Source organism: Myotis daubentonii, chromosome 8 (assembly GCF_963259705.1).
Source record: "Myotis daubentonii chromosome 8, mMyoDau2.1, whole genome shotgun sequence".
Lineage (NCBI taxonomy): Eukaryota > Metazoa > Chordata > Mammalia > Chiroptera > Vespertilionidae > Myotis > Myotis daubentonii.
This window is the reverse complement of record NC_081847.1, coordinates 60346038-60367023: the sequence shown is the minus strand read 5'-3', so window position 1 is coordinate 60367023 and position 20986 is coordinate 60346038. Positions and strand designations below refer to the sequence as shown.

General features: G+C 38.5%; 1 protein-coding gene across 22 annotated transcripts in view; it reads left to right on the top strand.

Annotated features, from left to right (window-relative positions):
• EPB41L3 (erythrocyte membrane protein band 4.1 like 3) overlaps positions 1–20986 on the top strand; it is a 218704-nt gene that overhangs the window by 168049 nt on the left and 29669 nt on the right. For all 22 annotated transcript variants that reach the window (XM_059706552.1, XM_059706553.1, XM_059706571.1 and 19 more), the window contains 7 exons: positions 761–803; positions 6647–6722; positions 8778–8996; positions 9355–9442; positions 14149–14301; positions 17967–18064; positions 18744–18919. In XM_059706552.1, coding sequence (XP_059562535.1) covers positions 761–803; positions 6647–6722; positions 8778–8996; positions 9355–9442; positions 14149–14301; positions 17967–18064; positions 18744–18919 — 853 coding nt within the window. The remainder of the gene's footprint in view (positions 1–760; positions 804–6646; positions 6723–8777; positions 8997–9354; positions 9443–14148; positions 14302–17966; positions 18065–18743; positions 18920–20986) is intronic.

Here is a 20986-nt window from a genome sequence, read left to right as displayed (position 1 = left end):
CCTCAGCCCCGCCACCATGGCTTTGTCCGGAAGGTCTCCTGGTCTAATTAGCATATTACCCTTTTATTAGTGTAGATAATCCAGTTTCTTCAGAGATTTACTTCATGAATCCCCACAACTACCAGAAAAACAAGGGAAAAGAAATTGTTTCCATTGTATTGGTGTAGAAACTGAGTCACAGAAATTTTGTTCACAGATGTTACATGTTTTGGTGGTGTGCAGTGAATCATATCTCCTGGATTCAGTGTACAATGTCTAACTTCACTAGTAAACATCTGAGTGTTCTGATGAGGAAACTCTTACATCTCAAGCAAGCGTTCATTTGTTAGGAACATTTTCTAAGTAGGTGCCTGAGAATTTATAATCACAGAAATCACTGTGTGGGACTGAATGGCTAGGATAACATTGTGTCAAATTACATGTATCTTTAGTTTATTATAGTAATTTGTTTGGACATAAAATCCACTGGTTTTTGTTTTGGGTTTTTATCTACTCTGTTTCTCTGCTAGCTTGAGTCCCTGAAGTCATTGATTGCTGTTAGAGTGAATTGTGGACACCACATTTTTTTTCACTAGACCAGTGCCTGGACCCTCGCAGGACCTGGCAAAGGGGCAGCAGATGTGGGGGAAGGGCCCAAGCGTGGAGTGCCTTCCAGCCGCCACTCACTCTCAAATACGCCGAGTGGGTGTCCCTGCCGGGTCAACATTAAGTCATGTTTACTCTTCTCTGATTCAAATTCAAGCTATCGTTTCCTTTTCAGAATTGGTTGGACCCTGCTAAGGAAATTAAAAAACAGATTCGAAGTAAGTTCTTTTGGATTATTATATGTGAAAATGTGAAGATTTTCTAAGAGTGGGGTTGTCTGAATTGGTAGCGCATACTCGCATGGCTGGTGTGAATACAGTGTTTTGAAAAACAGAATAAAATCTCAAATTTTATCTTTGGCAGGTTAGTCTAGCTCAGATCTTATTTTTAATTATCACAACTCAGGAATAAAATAACTATGACTTTTGACTTATTCCCTTGCCTGTACACAGATGTGAAATGGGATTTAATCAAATGATGCTCCAATTGGTACTTAATCATTTAAAAGTTCCCAACTTAATTATTACTGTTCCAAACTTTATTATTAAAAGTGAAGCAAAAGTAATAGTCATTTAATAATTTAGAAATGGAATAACAAGTGAGACTAAAGTTTACTGTGTGGTGACAACCTCTTTTCTTAGTCCCTAAAGACAAGGTGAGAAATGCATATTACTTAGTGGATAAAACTATTGCTTGAGCAACTCAAAAAATTGAAATACAAGTAGCTAATAACTATTAAAAATGTGTTAAATCTTACTAACAATTAAATGCAAATTAAAATGAGGCACAGTTCACCTATTCAGAGTAACAAGAGATTTTTAAAGTTTAATGATACCTTGCGCCCTAGCCCATTTGGCTCAGTGGATAGAGTGTCGGCCTACAGACTGAAGGGTCCCAGATTCAATTCTGGCCAAGGGCATATGCCCAGGTTGTGAGCTCAATCCCTAGTAGGGGGGCATGCAGGTGGCAGCCAGTCAATTATTCTGTCTCATCATTGATGTTCTCTCTCTTCCTATCCCTTTCTCCCTGAAATCAATAAAAATATATTTAAAATAATAATCATAATAATACCTTGCACTGCCAGTATGCAACCCAATTTGTACAAATACAAATTGGTACAACCCTTTCAGAAGGCACTTTTTGAAAGTCTTTATAAAATTTAAAATGCGCTTACTCTTTAGCCCCCTAATTTTACTTATAGAAATTTATTCAGCATATGCAGAAGAGAGGAAAATGCATGTACTGTATGAAAGTTCATTAGAATATAATTTGTAATAGCAGAAAACTAGAACCAACATAATTTATCCATTTATGAAGAAATTATTAACTCACTCAGGGAATACCCATACCTTTAAATACTAAGCAGCTATTACATAGAATGAAGCAGAATAAATATGTCTTAGCTTTCATTAGTGAGACAGTAATGAAACAAATCATATTTTTTATTATTATAATATAAAAGTTTAATAATCGTGTGTGAAATCATTGACTGATATATTTAAATTAATTCTTGGGAAATACACTATTCTCTTAATTATTTTTTAATTCTTCATTGTTTGAGACAAATCATATTTGTTTTAAAAAAGTTATGCATATATAGGGGTGTGAAAAATTTTTGGAAGAGCACAAAAGATATTAACAGTAAATACCTCCAGAAATGGCATTGCAGTGTTGGAGGGTAGAGAAAGAGGAATTTTCAAATGTTTATTTTTAACCTTTTTTTATTTTTTATTTTTAACCCTCTTGCTTTTACCATAAACATGGATACCCTTTATAATTTTAAATAACTACGTAGTGTTTTAAAGCAATTATTTTTAGCAGTCAAATCTAGATTAATTTTCCTGAACAACTAATTTTAGTTTATAAATTTAAGACCAGCTTATTAATAAGAACATTCACATTGAGTTTTCCACCACTTACTATTAGAAGAGAAAAGAGATGTTTTAATGCCTTTGAATGTGTGAAATATTAAAGTACACCAACTATTAATAAGAAGTAATTAGTAGTGAGCAGTTTGAAATGGTTTAATACTAGATAGTATCACAAAAGAAGAATAAGCTCACTATACTTCTAGATATTAAAGAGTCTGCTGATTATTTATTACAACAATAACATCTTTACCACATTTTTGAGAAATTGGATGTATTCATTAACCAGAAACTTGATAATGAGTAGTTTGACAAGTAGCAATTGAAACCAGGGACAGCTATGAGTATGATAAGTAGGTGAAAATACTTTTTTTGTTCCAGAGAGTCTTGAATAAAAATAGTAAGATGATGACTGTATTCTAAGAATCTTTTTGTGGAGTTTTTCAAAGCAGATATGCTGAACATAGCTCCTAACATTTTATATGCCTAGAGTCCTCTGTATTCCCCTAACTAATGAAATGCTGTTTTGTATTTGAGTGATTTATAGTTTCAGAGCACTTTGAAAATATATTAAATGTTCCACAGTAAGTCATATACTGTTATAAGAAAGGCTGTATAAACAGTCAATTTTCTTTTCTTTGTTATTAGAATTTTTTCCCTTAACTCTGTCTCCTACACTTCCTTTCTAAGGGGAGAAAGCTAAAGGGACAGTCGGAACATGGGATTTAAAGGGTATTTCCATCGTGCAGATCAGGTAGTGGGTGCACCTGCAGCATGAACTGAGTCTTGCAGATAAAGGAAGAAAGAAAAAGTTGGAATTTTTAAAAAAAGAATTTTATATTTTTATCTATATTCCTTATTGTTTTAGTACACTAAAATGCTCTCTTTCCAAAAATTTACATTCACCCAAGGCAGAGAAGTTTTTATCAAACCATTATACTTATTGAATCATCATCTCCTATTCCTAATACAAATGATAAAAGATGTTTCCATCCTTTATGTGCTGTGGGCCAGAGTATGTCTCCAGAAAGGAGAATGGCAGTCATGTTGGTACAGATTTTCAGTTACAAATTTATGAGAAATAGGAAATTCTGAAAACAAAGAGTTCGTATGAAAAAATTCTAATTCTAGTCATCGTTTGTTCATATCTGATCTCAAAATATTTAAATATACTGCATTTTGTGATATGATTATGATATAATAATGTCATGATATAGAGTATACGATATATAGTAACTTATGCTATAAATGCAGTATATTTAGAGATTTTTTAAGATTTGGCAGGCATAGAAGACTAAAATTTAATTTTTTTCATAAGGATGAGCTCTTCAGTTTCAGTTTTCTATTTATTATAAATTTGTGATTTAAAATCCTATATCAGCATATAGGAGCATCATTTTAATGCACTCGAGCTGTTCCCTTTTCTGTTTCTAACAGGGCCATCATCTGAGCAGATACAGGCAGTAAGCCTGTTCATTGCACAGTCATATCCTCCCAGTGTAGATGGTAGTTTTCTTAAACTTGTTCACTGATTCAAAATAATGTCCTATAAAGCCTGGTAGTTATTTTGGGTTATACCTTAGGAGAGTGGATTCCTTAGAATTAGTGATTTTCAGTGTGGTCCCCATGACCACTGTTTTAGAACCACAGGGAGGTTTATTAAAACCACAAGTTCCTAGGCCATATTCCAAATCTCTGGAATAAAATTCTCTGGATGGAGCCTAGGAATTGACTTTTTTTCTTCTTCTTTTTTTTAATCCTCATCCGAGAATATGTTTTTTATTAATTTTAGAGATAGGGAAAGGGGCGGGGGGAGAGAGACATTGATGTGAAAGAAACATCTGTGGGTTGCCTTCCCATATGCACCCTGACTGGGGCTTGACCCTGCCACCTTTTGGTGTACAGGATGACACTCCAACCTGTTGAGCCACCTGGCCTTGGCAGGACTTATTTTTAATAAGCAGCTCAGATGCTTCTTAGGCCCACTACAGTCTGAAACTCACGTTCCTGGATTGAGGATTTTTGCATTTAAATATTTTTTCTTACACTTTTATTCTTTTTAGTTTCCAACTTAGAATGCTTACCCTGAATTTATTATGAGAGTATTTAATTACATACATTGATAAACTAGTCATTGAATTCAAGGCATACTTTAAAAATTATAAAAGAGCAATAAATCTATTTCCCATAACTAATTCATTAGTTTTAATTTCACTTGCTTGGGTGGTGGTGGGAGTGGTGGGTAGCCAGCTCTTTTTATGAACCTCACCAGTAGCAGGCATGGAAGGGACCCATTTGAGCAGGAAGTGGATAGAAATCAATAGGAAGGTAAAACCAAGTCAGACTATTTTTAGAATAACAAAGGGTCTTCTTTTGAGAACAGTGGGAAAATAATCACTAGAAATATATTTGATTGACGGGTATTTTATGGCTTAGAATTCTAAGCCCATGTTTCAGTTAATGTTCTAAGTGTTTTAAAAATAATATTTACCACCTAATTATACTTGGTCTTATGCCAAGTCCTTTATAAGACACTTCATGGTAGTGCCCTGCCATGGGGAACTTTAGGTGTAATATTAGTAGTAGTGTATAGAATAAACTAGAATAAATGAACCCAATGTAGTTAACCTAGGCAGCTAAGTATTAGTCACATACACAAGAGACTAATGCAAAGAAAGAAGCTAGGATTAGGATGTACAATACTGTTCCTTCTGAATGTTTGGGAAGGGCTCATAGAAAAAAATGGACTTTCCAGAAGTTTCTTAATGGGCAGAGGGAGCGGTTGGAAGTCATAGGAGAGTATTGACACTTAAGAGTTGAATTGGGGGGTCACAGACAGTGAAAGGAAGACTATGGCTGCGTGAGGCATAGATGAAAGCCTTCCAGTACCGAAGCCAGGAGACGAGGGAATTTTTCAGCAGGGCATTGAGAATAGAAGCGGCCCTGCGCCTTGGCCCTTCTGGTGTGGTTGCTGGGTGGAGGGAGCAAATGGATGCAGCGTCCCCGCGAAGGAGCACCCGGACCTCAGTGAATCACTGCGTTCAAAGGCCAGAATGAAAGGACAGGGTGAATATAAGCTAAAGGAGCGACCACACACACGTAAAATATAAGAAAGAAGAAAAGGTTGGGTTTTCACCCTTATAATGATAAACCATACATGATTAGAGATACTATTACTGAATGGAGAGCTTAGGAAGGCTTAATAATGTTCTGAATGTACGTGTGGGCTGTACAGAAGAGTAGGCACCTGTGAGGGGACGAATGGGGAGGCGGTCCACAGATGCCGCAGGATCAAGAACAGCAGCATGTAGAGAGTGCCCGTTCAAGTCATGGGCTAAGAAGAAGGTGTGGAAATTGGTGATGCATAGTAAATACACTCAAGCATCTCTTTAATCAAAAAGTTCCCTGGGGCCCTGACCTGTTTGGCTCAGTGGATAGAGCGTCGGCCTGCAGACTGAAGGGTCCCGGGTTCGATTCCGGATATGGGCATGTACCTTGGTTGCGGACACATCCCCAGTAGGGGGTGTGCAGGAGGCAGCTGATCGATGTTTCTCTCTCATCGATGTTTCTAACTCTCTATCCCTCTCCCTTCCTCTCTGTAAAAAATCAATAAAATATATTTTTTTTAAAAAAGTTCCCTGTGTAAGAAAAGTTTTCCCGCAGCCCATAGAGCAGCTCTCTTCTTAAATATTCATTACAACAAACCTTCCCCATAAAATAAAAATATCTTGAATAATCCCTTGACATGTGCTATAATGGTATTTGACCTGTAATAGCAAAGCAGAAGGGACAGAGGAAGTGGGATTATGTCTATAATGTTGGTATGTGAGCTATCCAGAACTTGACAGCAGTAGATCTACTCAATTCCAGACTTGTCTGATTGAGGATTATCCGTGTTCACTTTTTCCCCCTCTTCCGAAGGCTTAACTTTGTTCCTGAGAAAGGGAGGAAGTACAGTCAATGTCCTCCCTAGTTAGAAGTGCCTGTAAAGGATTTGATTGGTGAGAAGATTAGAAACTGGATGAAGTTTCAGACTTATCTGTGGATTTCATTTAAAGGAGACTTTCCTGTTTTCCATGGATGATCAAAATTTGCCTGGGTGTTCGTTAGAACCTGGAGTTAAAGTAGCTCTATCATATAAATATAAGGGAATTTTCTAAGTTTTTATGCTAATGTTTCTCTCATTTCTGCAGATGGTGCTTGGCAGTTTTCATTTAATGTGAAATTTTACCCACCAGACCCCGCCCAGCTATCTGAAGATATCACCAGGTACTTGAAAGTTGGCTGTAAAAAGGCAGGCTTCTTGGGAAAGTTGTGCTTCTCTTAAATTCTCCAGAGAAGAGCATGCTTACATTTGGTGACCTTATAATCATCCACAAATGGCAAACAACAGGCAACTGAATGAGAGCAAACATCTGATGAAAAGATCTGCCAAATCGTAACTGTTTGTAGTTGAATCTTTGGTGCTAAGCCCATACTTCCCTCTGCCTGACCCTGGTGGGAAGACATGCAAAATTGAGATACTGTCATCCACCCACCACAGCCAAGTTGGATGGGATTCAGCCTTAAATGATATAGCCATTCTTAGTGCTCATGCTTCAGAACTGAGAGTAAAAAATGTGTCTTTGGATGCTTACGCTTTTTATATAACCAATTTAGTACTTGACAGCCCTTAAAAAAAAAGTCAGGCATATCTACACACATGTACATATGCAGATAAACATAAGCACATGTACACTTAAGAATTTATTTTCCATGACCTACAAGGGAAATGGTTAATTCCTTTTCACAAAAGAAGACATTAGGACAGGAATCCAGTATGACTATCCTGGCGTGGTAACTGGGCTCTGAGTGTGAGAAAGTGCCTCTGTGCAATGGTCCCGGGTGTGATGCGCTTCCTCGGTTTCTCTGCATCCCACTTTGGAACCGACGCTCACTGTGTGATAGTAAGTTTAGAGCCAGCCAGAGCGGTTTTGTGCCGTGTGTGCTGGATCTTCTGTGTAAACCTCACATCTGTGGGAGCTTTTTCAGAATAGGGAAATTACTCAGAAAGCTTCACTCTCTGGCTATGATTAAAAATAACTTAAGAGACCTTTTAGGTAAAGGAGAGAAACTACTCCAGAGTATTTATTCTATGATTGCATTAAATTGGAAAATTTATAATTTCTTATTTTAAAATACTCCTGAATAATCTTGAGAACTATTCAGTTGTGGCTAATTTATGTCTGTGGAGCCTGTACACACCTGGGTTTGTAACTTAGTGCATGGTTGACTTATATCTACTGGTGTAATGTGTGTAAAGCCCGTAAAGTAATTAGACATTTTTACATCTGAATTACATGGAGTTTGCTTATATCATTAGTTTAAAGTCATATTTAGAGGGACCTTAAGACTTTTTCCTAGTCCTCAGCTTCATATTAGCAATTTATTTCTCATATGAAAGGTACGAGGTGTATTTTATTATTATACCTGTATGCTGGACCATGAAAGATATTAAAACTTATCAATGGCAACACTTCCCTGGGAATATTCCACAATTAGTTTTATATCTGTAAACCTTAAAAGCAAAATAACAAAGGAGATAGTCAGCTATTAATGGAAATATTTTTGTTAGTTTGACAAAATTATTTGGAAAATGTTTTATAGCCCCCAAATCTAAAACTGTTTACTTATACTGATGAGATTCTGAGTTCTTAAGGTAGTAATTCTTCAGTTAGTCTTCATATTAGTTGGGTCCTAAGAAATTATCTTTAAAAAGAAGAAGTTGAAACCGAAATCATTTGTTAATAGCAAGAGACTACCTCACCAGGAATGTAGGAAATTGAGAGCAGAGTTTACAATGGCATAGCTGTTGCGTTACCTGAAATTTGTCTCAGTCATATGGCAAAATATCAAAATAAGATTTCCTTAAGTTTAGCTGGGACTTAATAATTATATTTAAGAACACCATTTTTATATTATAATACCCCCCCACCCCCAACCAAAGGTTTCAGGGAATGTGCTAGGGACTATTCATTTGATTTTAAATGTTACTTTAAAAGATGTTAGAAGAGTATGTATTTAGGTTATTTTTTTACTCTGTGCTTTATTAATAAAACCCTATTATGAACATTGACTTGTCCTTAGATGCCCTTAAATATTTTATTTTTGTGGCCAATATTTTCTCTTAATATCCACATCAAAATATAGATGCTAGAAAATGTGTCCTTGTGTGATTGATTATCCGATCGGGAGAAATTGCCTATCCAACAATATGTGCTGAGTGGTCTCCTTTTCCTGTATCCCAATGCTGGCTTTCTGCTTTGTCCTCTTGGTTACGGGAAGGTACTACCTCTGCTTACAACTGCGAGATGACATCGTGTCCGGGAGGCTGCCCTGCTCCTTTGTCACCCTTGCCCTGTTGGGCTCCTACACTGTCCAGTCAGAACTTGGAGACTATGACCCTGATGAATGTGGAAATGATTACATTAGTGAGTTCCGCTTTGCACCCAATCACACTAAAGAACTGGAAGATAAAGTGATCGAGCTGCACAAGAGTCACAGGTTAGTGGCAGAAGCCCTGAGAACAGTCCATTTAATAAGTTGGGCCTTGATGAGTGAGCGTCCCTTTCTCTCCGCACTTTTCCCAGAACTGACGTTGGTGTTTTGTGGGTGGGACTTTAGTAGAGTAGGAGTCTGCACTGGCTGGTACAGTTCTGGGATAGTTAGGTTCTTGCTTAGAATGTCTATTGTAAGGTTTTCTTTAAAAGCCATCTTATTCTTTTTCTTCCCTCAGATACAGATCTGCTGGGGCCTCTGGGGGGGGGCTTGCTTATTAGGTAGCAGGGGAGCTAAGTAGGAAACATTTTAGCTTCGCCAGGTAAAAGCAGAGCAGCATTGTAACCCTTTCTTTTCTTATCAGAGGAATGACGCCAGCAGAAGCCGAGATGCATTTCTTGGAAAATGCCAAAAAATTATCCATGTATGGGGTAGATTTACATCATGCCAAGGTATGCATTTTTAAACCCCCAAACTTTTAATTTAGTTTTATTTAATTCAGTGCTGTTATTGCTATAAGCTCGTGATTTTTACTTCAGTGCATGTAATCCAAAACTTTAGGCATTCAAATCTGTGTTTGCTCTTTAAGGCCTATCCAATGATAAAGCACATTTCACGCCGATATTTCACTGAGGGGTTGGCTCAAACTCACAGGACTCGCGGTCTGAGCCTCTGATTGCCCGTTGATTCCATTGGAACTTTTTATCTTTACATAACATGCTCTGAGCTCGCCCTGCCTTTCCTGTCTCAGTTGTATCTCCCACTTTGCGCTGACACATGCCCTTTGCTCCTGCCAGACCCTGTCTCTGGCCTTTGCCTGAAGGTGCTCATTTTTGCCTGCACTGCCCGGCTCCTTTCTGTCTGTCTGTCTGTCTGTCTAAACCTGGCCGATTGTCCAAGACCCAGTTGTCACATCTACTTTGTGTGAAGCACTGTCTGTGGCCCTGTTCTGATTTCCCACCAGACACTCAGTAAATTCATGTGAAGTTTAAATAACGCCATCTCTGAAGTTGAGGTATTCTGACAAATAGCCAGTCCTTTGAAATAAGATTGTTATTTTTGCAGTTCAACTAGAATTAACCACCCAGGCTAAGGCTTGCCTGGTTGCTTGGCAATTGTGAAATGTTAAAGTTGTGCCTTGGCTATTTAGTCTTGGGAAGAAGGAAGTTGGGATTAGACTGTATGAGGGGGAGATTGTAAGGATGCCTAAAGCAGCTTTTACTCCATGTCATTCTTTTTCTAGAACCTGTATTTTTCAGCAGTGAGAGAATGAGTGCATGGACTATTAGTCTGTTACTTGAACAGCTGTGAATAAAGAACTGTAGCAGTAAAGGCAAGCTTTCATGAAAACTGTTATCATCAAAACTTGAGAAATTTTTTAGGATCTTAGGGGTGGATTCTGGTACTTCAGCAGTGTTGAAAGGTCTCTGTTTGAAGTTCAGGGGCAGTTTCTTCTGATTTGGGCTGACAAGGTAACATTGCTCCAGTTATGGGATGCGCCTTTACTTCTAATACACGGAGTAGCCACCAATTTCACGATCTGGGACTCACAGGAAGTTAACAGGCTTCTAGTCAAGGGAGTATCTTACACAGTCAAGTGCAGGGCCAAGGCATGAAGAGCATTTCAGCTGGCTCTGTTCAGGCAAACAGCTCAGCAACCCTGAGTCCCTGGGAGGGAAATCTATGGTCTGTAGGTTCTGTTGATGCTACAGATGGGCTGCTCCCTGGATGGCGTTTGGACCAGAAAATGGTGGCCACTGAGTGAACGCAGGTTTGACTGGTTATGACTGTGACCATTGTGTCCCTCGACAGGATGTGGACTTCCAAGGGCTGAAGGCCTGAGCGCTAAGCAGCATGATCTCCGAGGGTTGGCTGCCTTATGCCAGGGCTGGGTTGGTGCGTCGTGCCAGGCTCTTTGACATTTGTGTGTAATTAGCAGGTCTGGCTCTATTTACCTTCCAGTTTATTATGTTTTCTCGCCTATTTTGCAGTCAGAGAACAAAGGTGTTTTATAGTTTATGCCAGGTATAAGGCAGGATGAGAATTTAAAGAGAAAATAAGGACACACACACACTAGTAAGATGTTATCCTAAGAGTTTTTCCTTAGGTGACTAAAAGATAAGGAAACAAGAAGGAAATGAAGGTTGCCTGAAAATGTGAGTGGATCGAAAGCTGTTTTTGAATTACATTGCACGTGATGATTCACTTGCTGCCCAGGAAAAATAAATAAATGAGCGATTAGGGCATGCTTTTAGGGAAGTGCAGCTCGGGATGTATCCGTGTTCCCATCAGTGAAAATAAAATCACTTAACGTTGCTCTAGCTACTGAATTAAAATGGATAGCTGCAATAATATGATTTGAATTTATGCCAATTATAAAAGAAAGAATTAAGGAAGTGCAAATGCAGCCCGTAGAAGGATTTCATCTGAATATTAAGTATAACAAATGATTTGGTTATCGACTCCATTTTCTCATGCAGCCACACTCTATCATTTTAAGAAGGAAAATTACTGAATTAAATTAGAGCTCATTTCCAGTCATCACTGGATGGCATGAAAGACCCTGAGCTGTAGGACCTGTTTAGGAAGTCTGAATTGCGATCTCTAACTCAAAGCTCTGTATAAAGAATAAAATACCCATATTAGCTGGAGGTCCCTTGTTTGGGAAAACCTGTTCTAAATGCTTTGTTTTCTTCTTAGGAAGACTCTCTCTGCTTGTTTGTCAGCTCATGTCGGTCTGAATAGGCTCTGTGAGAGTCATTTATTTCATAGAAGATTCTAAAATGTAGGTACAAATCCACATCAGATATCCCATGGACCAAGTGATAAAGAAGGAAGGCAAAGTTTAAACAGTGATTTGAAATTAAGGGAACAACGTGCACATTTATTTTAATTACAGTAGACTGAGCCTATCCAGGTCTTCCTTCAGTACTCCCTGCTAAAAGGAGCATTAAATGTGTGCGTTGGTAGGGAGACACACATGTCCCCAAGGTAGGCTGCCAAACGAGCTTTCAACACAAAAGATTTATCAAACTAACAGTTAGGGCTGTGGCCGAAAACTTGAGAAAAAAAGGTATCTTTTTTTTTTTTTTTTTTTTTTTTTTTGCTTTATGATTCACATAATGAAGACCACCATGCAATTTAAAACGCCACTTACCTGATATTGTCTTTCTTCATTTGCCAAACGTGTAATGGCTTAACCCATGCTAGGCAGGCACTAGCTATGACCATGTGGCTGCAGAGATTAAATTGAGCTCTTGCTCTCAACCAGCTGTGGTCTTAAGGAGAAGGCAGGTAGGTGGGAGGTGACTGCAGTACCTTTGCTGGGGGCGTGCTGATACAACAGAGTGATATGGGGACACAGAGCAGTTCATGCCGGAGGGTACAGGAGAACAGTGGCGGGGCAAAGGAGCCTTCCCGATCTTCCCCAGGAAAGGATGCTGTTTTCTTTGATGGAAAGACACTGATGAGAGATTTAAAAATAGATAAAATAATGAAAAATGTTTGAAATGTCCTTTCCCTCTTTAGCTCAAAGGCATCTTTTCTAAACTTTCATGTTCTTTACCAAAAAGAAAGAGAATCAAAGAACAGTTCCTCAGACCTGCATTTGTACTCATGGCGCGAGGTGGTCACCTCTGAGCTGTCGTGTGAGCAGATGGGCTGGGTCTGAAGGCTCAGTAATGCCAGGGACTCATCAGCATCAGGTTATCGCTCTTTAAATTGCTCTTTCACATTAAAGCCCGTGGTAGGTGGTGGGCAGTTTCTGGACTTGGAGGCCTCAGGTTTTATGTCCTGCCATCAAGTGTTTCCACGCCTGTAATTTCATACCTAATGGAGTGATCGATTTCAGAGGTAACATGTTTCATTTTAAACCAATTATAAATGTATATGACCAGAGATGGACTGAAATATTTATTTTTGCTTCTGGAAATGTTCATCTTGGACCTTGCACTGACAGGATTTAGGCAGTAAATTCCCACAATATGGACGAGTCAGAATCTCCTATTTGTGTTCTGCCATATTCCTCTCTGGGGCTGCAGAGTGACTCAAAGTTGGGGGCAGCCCTGCTGATCACAGCTTCTTCCCCCCACCCCATGTACCCCCTTCTCCCAACAACCATCGAGACAGGGTAAAGACTGCACCTCACACGCAGTCCTGCCTCTGTCCTTCGTTTTCGCTCTACTCGGGTCACCACAGATGTTCATTTTACATGGATTTCCCCCTGAATACAATACTGAGAGGGCATAGACTATGCGTGGTGTGTCTCTTAAACTTTATATAACATCTCTGATGATCTCGGGGACCTCTGGGCATCACATACCCCTAGGAAATGACCTAAATATGAAAAGTACACATAACAAAGCAAATTGCAAATGTAGCATGATCCCACCTTTGTTATAAAAGACTATACACATATATAAAATCTATCCATATTTATGTGAGTCATATTGTTAAGTGTGCTTACCACTGGGCAGTGTGTGTGTTGGGGCCTGTTGGGGAAGTGCAGTACATACTTAAGAGAAAAACAACACTATTTTATATTTAAATTTTACTCTGGCAATAATGGTATATAAAAAAGATTGAGGCTCTTTTTAAAGGAACAAACTCCAAAACACTCATAAGAAAAGATAGGGCCCCTCTCTTAGTATACATATTGGTTAAGAGTGCTGCCTCTGTAACGCGGCTGCTCACATTCAACTGGGAAAGATACGTAACCGCTCTGTGGCTCAGTTTCCTCATCTGTAAAGTGGGAAGAATAATAGCAACTATCTCAGAATATTCTAGTTAATATCAAAAAGGTTAATATATGTAAGGTATTAGGGCAATGCTTGGCACTCAATAACCGAGAACTGCGGCTGTTAATTGTTATTAACACACCTTCATCGGGTTGGCCTGTTCTATGTGCAGTGTTTCTGGAAATCTAAGATACCTGGGTGAGCAGGCTTTACTCTAGCAAATCTCCACAGTGATAAATATCTTCACTTCAAGGCTATTATTTAATGGGAATGTTTAAAAATGGCTGCAGTATTTTTCGTATTTAAATTAGACCTACAGGTAGTCAATTATAGATTCTGTTATGGAGGCTTAAATATTGTACCCAGCCGTAAGTGGAAACAAATGAGATACTGACCCTTTGTCTCTTGCTTCTATTTTCCAGGATTCTGAAGGAGTAGAAATTATGTTAGGCGTTTGTGCGAGTGGTCTGTTGATATATCGTGACCGACTGAGGATAAATAGATTTGCCTGGCCCAAGGTTCTAAAAATCTCATACAAACGGAACAACTTCTACATTAAGATCCGCCCGGGTGAGGTAAGTAGACCCAAATTTGCATGTACATTGGGAAAAAAGGAACCTGATAGCAAACAAGTATGTAAATGACCTGCTCACAAGTTCTCAGCATCTCAGGACATGGTTGGTGAGTTATGTCTAAATGCCTAAGAGAATTTATTGTAGGTTCGTCCAACAAATAGGTAGAAACAAGCGTTCTTTTTTTCCCCAGTTTTTCCCATAGCATACATTAATTGAAATTACTGCTTTTACATATTTTAATGTAAAACCCAGATTCATGAATAATGTTCTGTATATTTCAAGCTGTGGTATAAATGAAAATCTTAGTCATTAAACCTCTTCATGAATGAAAGATTTCTCCCTACCAATTCTGTTGTTGTCTCTATGCTCCCTTTCTCTCTGTCTTCCAAATCTGACAGCATCTTTTTTTAAATTATATTTTTATTGATTTGGGGAGAGAGAGAAACATCAATAAGAAAAAAACATCATCGATCAGCTGCCTCATGCACCCCTCACCCCACCAGGGATAGAGCCTGCAACCCAGGCATGTGCCCTGACTGAAATCGAGCCAATGACCTCTTGGTGCATGAGTCGATGCTCAACCACTGAGCCACACCTGCCAGGCAATCTGATAGCATCTTAAGGTGGATAGTTTAGAGATAATGTGCAACAAGGTACAAGAAAGATTAGAATGAGGGACACAGAGTGTAAATTATGTAAATGTTCCACAACCTAATATATTTTCACCTTTTTTTTTTTAAATCAGAGAAGTAATGAAAGAGTCAAAATTGTTAACTAATCCTTATTCCTTGGACAACAGCATCTATGATCGACATATTTGTATTATCCTTAGTGGTTTGTACATAATAGGTAGTAAGTACCTGCTGTATCTGGTTAATAGATAATTAATAAATATGTCCATTTCTGATCAGTATGATTAATATAATGGAAGCAAAGCTGTAAGATTGCAGTTCATTTATGTCTCGGAACATTTTCTGGCATAATATAGAATTATATGCTGTCTTCAAAATCAGCCTACCCACTGGTGGAAAATACAATTAAAATATCAGACTATAAAGCAAGTAATAATGTGTAGTGTATATGTAAAGTCATCCTTGATTCTGAAGACTGAAATAATCTGTAAGCTTTCCACGTAAATACCCGCAATTACAGTAATATTAAAAATATTTCCTAAAGATTGCATGTTAAATTTATAACTGATAAATGTTCATTTGGATTTATTAAACATAAGCAAGCATGTGTTTATTGCTAGGTAACATGTTGGGCATTGGAAATGAAAACATAAATATGAATTTGTCCCTGTCCTTAAGGGACTTTATATTTGGCACAGAAAAAGACGCGCACACTTGGAACTATGTCATGATACAGATGAGATGATATCCGATGTACATGGAGTGCACACGGTTGTGAGAGGCCAGCAGGGGAACAGTGGAGAAGTGCATCAGTAGACAGTAGTGAGCCGCGAAAGGTTTTAAATTAGGGCGTGTCATAACTAGATGAACACTTGAGAATGATGGGTTTCTTAATGAATTAATCTGCTTCGTAATGTGATGTGATAAGACCTAAACTGGAGCAGAGGCTCTGGGAATAGAATGGAAGGGGCACATTTGAGATGGATTTCAGAGGCAGAACAGGAAATTTTGGAGACAGGATGGGGGAAGGAGAGTCCGGGATAATCAGTCTCTCAGTTTGCACGAGAGAAGGCAATGCAGATGATATTATAGACGAGAGGAAGGGGGGGTGAATTTAAGGAAAAAGATTGAAATTCCTTTGGGACAGATTTTCAGGGGGTAATTCTTACCTGGTAAGAAATATAGGACTTGAACAGAGACATCAACTGTATACATTTTAATCAGGGCCTTAGACGTGGAATAAATTACCCAAAGAACAAGAGAACTTAAAGAGGAAAAAAGAGAGAGAGACCCTATAACAAGAAATCTGGGTAAGACCACTTTCTGAGAGAGGTAGGCCAAAGAGGAACACAGGGAGATTAAGAATAACAGCCAGAGAAAGGAACAAAGGACAGAAACAGTCACAGGTGACAGCGAGATGAGGTTCAGGGGACGTGGTTAACTGGCAGTGCCAAATGTTTCAGAGAAGGTGCAGGTAAGAACTAAGAAAATTTCATCGCAGTTGACAGGTCCTGTTGTGACATTTAAGAGTTCAGGAAGGAGTTGGGAGCCCCTGGCAGGTGGCAGTGAGGTAAGGAGTGACGGAGCTGAGGCTTCTCCGTCAGGACATGTAGCGTGAGGAGTGAGAAGACTCTGGCTCAGCAGAAACAGGCTCGAAGGAAGCTGTTTCCCTCCCTTTTTTATAATCATATTTATAGGCTGAGAAGAATGAGTGAGAAGAAATTATTGGTAGCCCGAAGACTCTGAAGAGGTTGCAGTAAAAAATACAAAGCACCGCGAGCTAGATAAACATTTTAAAAGTCTAGCGCCTCTATTATCTTGAGAGAATCTCCCCAGCTTCTTACATGAGCAAGTTGAAGCTTTTTTTTTTTAAACCCCTGACCTTAGCATAATGCATGGTACATATTAGAGGCAGGATGAGTAAATGGGGGATGGTTGAGATACAATCCACAGTACTAGGTTTGTCTGTCGACTGGGTCCATTGGACAGTGGTGATTTTCATGACCACCACTGCACATGAACTTCCAGAGGGAATAAGAAATTGGGGAGGGCAGCTGCAGTTAAAGCAACCTGGACGTGTTTCCCAGTCTCTCCCCTGCCCAGTCCCTCTCAACAAACAAGAAATAGAAGTCAAGCATAAGTGTATCTCACACGCCAAGCAGAGGAGCCCTCTCCTTGGTTCTTTGCCACATAAATGGCTTTTGCTATTGATTATGTCAATAGTCAGGAGGTTTGGTGCTCTTTGGGAAAGGCTTTATTGTTTAAGATGATTGCCCTCTGGTGGCCTGATGCATACTGTCCTCAGAGAATAAAAAATTAATGAGTAGCTGCAATGATATTAAAATAATTACTCAGGAAATCAGATATTCCACCTTGGAAAATCATATGACTGATAGAGTATCACCTGAACTATAAATGCTAAGTAATATGAAAATGTGTTCTCCAAATCCCTGATCTTGTATATAATATCGAGAGATGTTACCATTTAGCATGATAATCCATATTATAATGCACAGATAACATCAGCAATACCTGATACCAAGTCATCAAATACCTAGGATATGTGCATATTTCCAGACCAGATATTAGGAGAAAATGTCACTCTGAGAATGCTATAGACTTTAAACCTTTTGTTCATTTCTGTGTCTTCCATTTGAAGTCATGATGTCATGGAAGAAACAATGAAAATTAGGCTTACATATGAGATCAGGACAAGTTGGTCTCTGGAAGGAATCCAAATATCCTTGTTTGCATATAGTTTTCATAAGATCCATACTGATACATAAAACATCTACTATATGCATAATGTAGTTGTCTGTACCCGCAGCATTTTAAGGAGATAGATAGTAGATATAAGGAGGTTTTTTTCCTTTTTAATGAATGCATGTGTATAGCATGAATTCCACATAGAGCAATTGATTTAGTAAGTAAAGAAAAGAGTTGTGAGTGGTATTTTGATTTTTAAAATTATTTGCTTTTCTGTTATTTGTCATTTTAAACTTGATTCTACTCTTCAATGTTTTCTAAATGTAGTTTGAACAATTTGAAAGTACCATTGGGTTTAAACTGCCAAACCATCGAGCTGCCAAGCGTTTATGGAAAGTGTGTGTTGAGCACCATACATTTTTCAGGTAGGTAGAGATCAATTTGCTTTTTTCCTAAGGAAAAAAAATAGAGTGCCTGGCGTTACTTGTACTGAAAAAGATTGTTGGGAAGAAGAATGTGGAAGCATAGCCTTTGTAAAGTTCCTTCAAGCTTGTTGTCACGAGATTTCTTAATAAGAAATCCTAAAAGAACTTCTGACTAAATTTGAATAGGTTTCCTTCATTTGTACTATATTGATCTGCTCCATCTCCTCTTTATTATCTTTAGTACCTTTTCATTATTTTTGCAGGATGTCTACTTCAAGTGTTCAATCCGTTTCTTACTATTTCAGTAATTTCTCAATACCTGACTAATTAGGGCCATTAGATTTGTGTCTATACAATAACAAATTATCACTGTCCTTCCCTACCATCACCTACTTAATTGCTCTTGGGGCTTATAGAACCACAGACTCTCCAGTTACATGGGATGTTAAAGTCTGCTAGTCCAACCCAACTCCCATTTTGATTATAGCCTTGATAACATCCCTAGTTGATATGTACGGTGTCAATTTTTTTTCTTATAAAATCAAATTTATTTCATTGCATATGGGTGTTAATCCTTTAGTACACAAAGCACTTTACCTTTCAGAACAGAGTAAAAGGGTAGCATTCTCAATATTTGATTTACTATTCTTTCTGGTGTTTTTTTCTTTACTATCTTTAGATTGTTGTTACCAGAAGCACCTCCAAAGAAATTCCTTACCTTGGGCTCCAAGTTCCGTTATAGCGGCAGAACGCAAGCCCAAACCAGAAGAGCCAGCGCACTGATAGATCGTCCAGCCCCTTACTTTGAACGCTCCTCCAGCAAACGTTACACCATGTCTCGCAGCTTGGATGGAGGTAGGCATCCCTACCCTGAATACTCTCTAGTGGCTGCCCACTATGGTGAAGCCATCATGAGATGTCAGTGAGCGTAGATCCTCTTGGGTAGTAGGAAATGGAAAGCATTTTCTTCCTGGTCTGTGGCTGACTGGCAAGTTTTAACCATCCATCCTCAAAAACATGTGCCTTTGTGAGTAATGTCTGTGACTTTAGATTTATGTAAGATTACATGGAGAACGAAGAGCATAACTTTCTTAAGCTGGTACCCTGAATTTGGAGAAAGGTTCTCTCATTCTAAATATGGTAGTCACATACTCTGTAAGGAATCTGGTTTCCTTGCCAACGGATCTTAAATGATTGTCAAGTTTGTCTTAGACGATTTGTTTCAGAAAGAAAACTCTAAAATGTATCTCCGTTTCTAAAAAAGAAATTATGAATAAAATGTGACTCATCAGTCAGTAAATAATAGCTTCTAGAAAGGATGACACTCAGATAACAGAGCAAAGGGCTATAAATTAAATCCTCCTGACGGACTGGGAGAGCACTGTCTATAGATGTTGTCTACTGTTAAGTCAAATGTGTAAGTAAAACAGGGAGAAAATTGCCTAAATAACATGTTTAAGGAATGGCATAATCATGAGTTTTCCGCAGGTTTTGTTTTGTGGGATGGTTTTGTATTGTATCTATAGTTACACGCAGATGTGCTCTCTGCTACAAGACTTGGCAGCTAGAGGAATACTTAACTAGGAACTGAGCCCTGGCCAGGCCTCCTCTTCTCATTCCAAGCACCTGGAGATTAGTTGTTTTACGAAAGACTGGGCCTGTGTGCATAAAGAGTGAGACATTTCTGGCATGTGTGTGCGATTTTAGTAATAAGCACAAGCATAAATAAAAAGTAAGTAAACGTTACAAGTGCCTGGGATCACCTTCTTCCCTACTGTCCTGCCTCTGCTCACCACAGTTCATGACACCCCAGTGTGGTTGGTGGGGTGACAGACCCCCTGAATCCCCTGATGAAAAAGACTGTATTTTCCTAATGGATGACGTTATATACCGTTTATAGAAGAAGCAAAAATTGTGTTGTTAGTACTATGTTACATATGTTCCTAGTAAAGTGGAAAAAACACTCACCTGGCGTAGGTAAATCCAGACTGAAGTCCAGTTCCTCTACCTGCACAGTAGTTGGTGAATGACTTAAACTCTCCCTGTCTGGTTTTTACTCATCATCCATAAAATGGCAGTCAGGCCACCTCTGACAGGGTTGTTGCAAGACTGAATAAGACATACATCAGAGCACTGTTGCTATGGATGTAATTATAATTATCCCAATAATTATATTGCTAATTATCCTACAGGCTTTTGTGAGGCAGCCTAGAAAGTTATTACCATTTGGTATCTTCTAAGAGTTTGCTTTTTTCAGAATATCTAACTTAGAGCCATACTTTTAGAATAAAATGTTGATTAGGACTGTTTCAGGTTGGATTAAGACACTCATATATCCGTGTTAACATTGAAGCTTTTCTTCGGTATTGTCTCACTTACTCTTCTTTCTCCTTTAGAGAATCTCTGTAAACTGTATTTTATAAGTCATTGTTAAAGGAGCTTTTGTAGAATCACCCTTTTTCCCCCCAAATACCATCCTCTTTGTTCAGTGATGTGTACCCAAGGGAACACATGTGTTATGAATGTTGTTTGCCTCATGACCTTTTGTGTGATAATGATTACTGAGAAGACAGAAGACAATTGTGCAATAAATATACTAATATCATGCTGTCTCTTCCTCCCTGCCCAAAAGTGATGTTAGTATGTGTTGTCTCTCACTCTTCGGGGTTCTGTCAATTCTAGTGTGTTTTCTGGGCTGCTGAGCTGGGGGCCATGGCTGCATGTGGGCATAAAAACTGCTTTTTGCAAAGTTGCAACTTCTATGGAGCCTAACTGGCCCATTAGGAAACTATATCATATGAGCTTTTTCATCAGTACAAGATATAAAATATCTTAGTGAAGGTATTGTAGTGAAATGATTTACTATTAAAAGGATTTCAGACTATTTTCTTACTTTTATATAAATATGAAACCAGATTATAT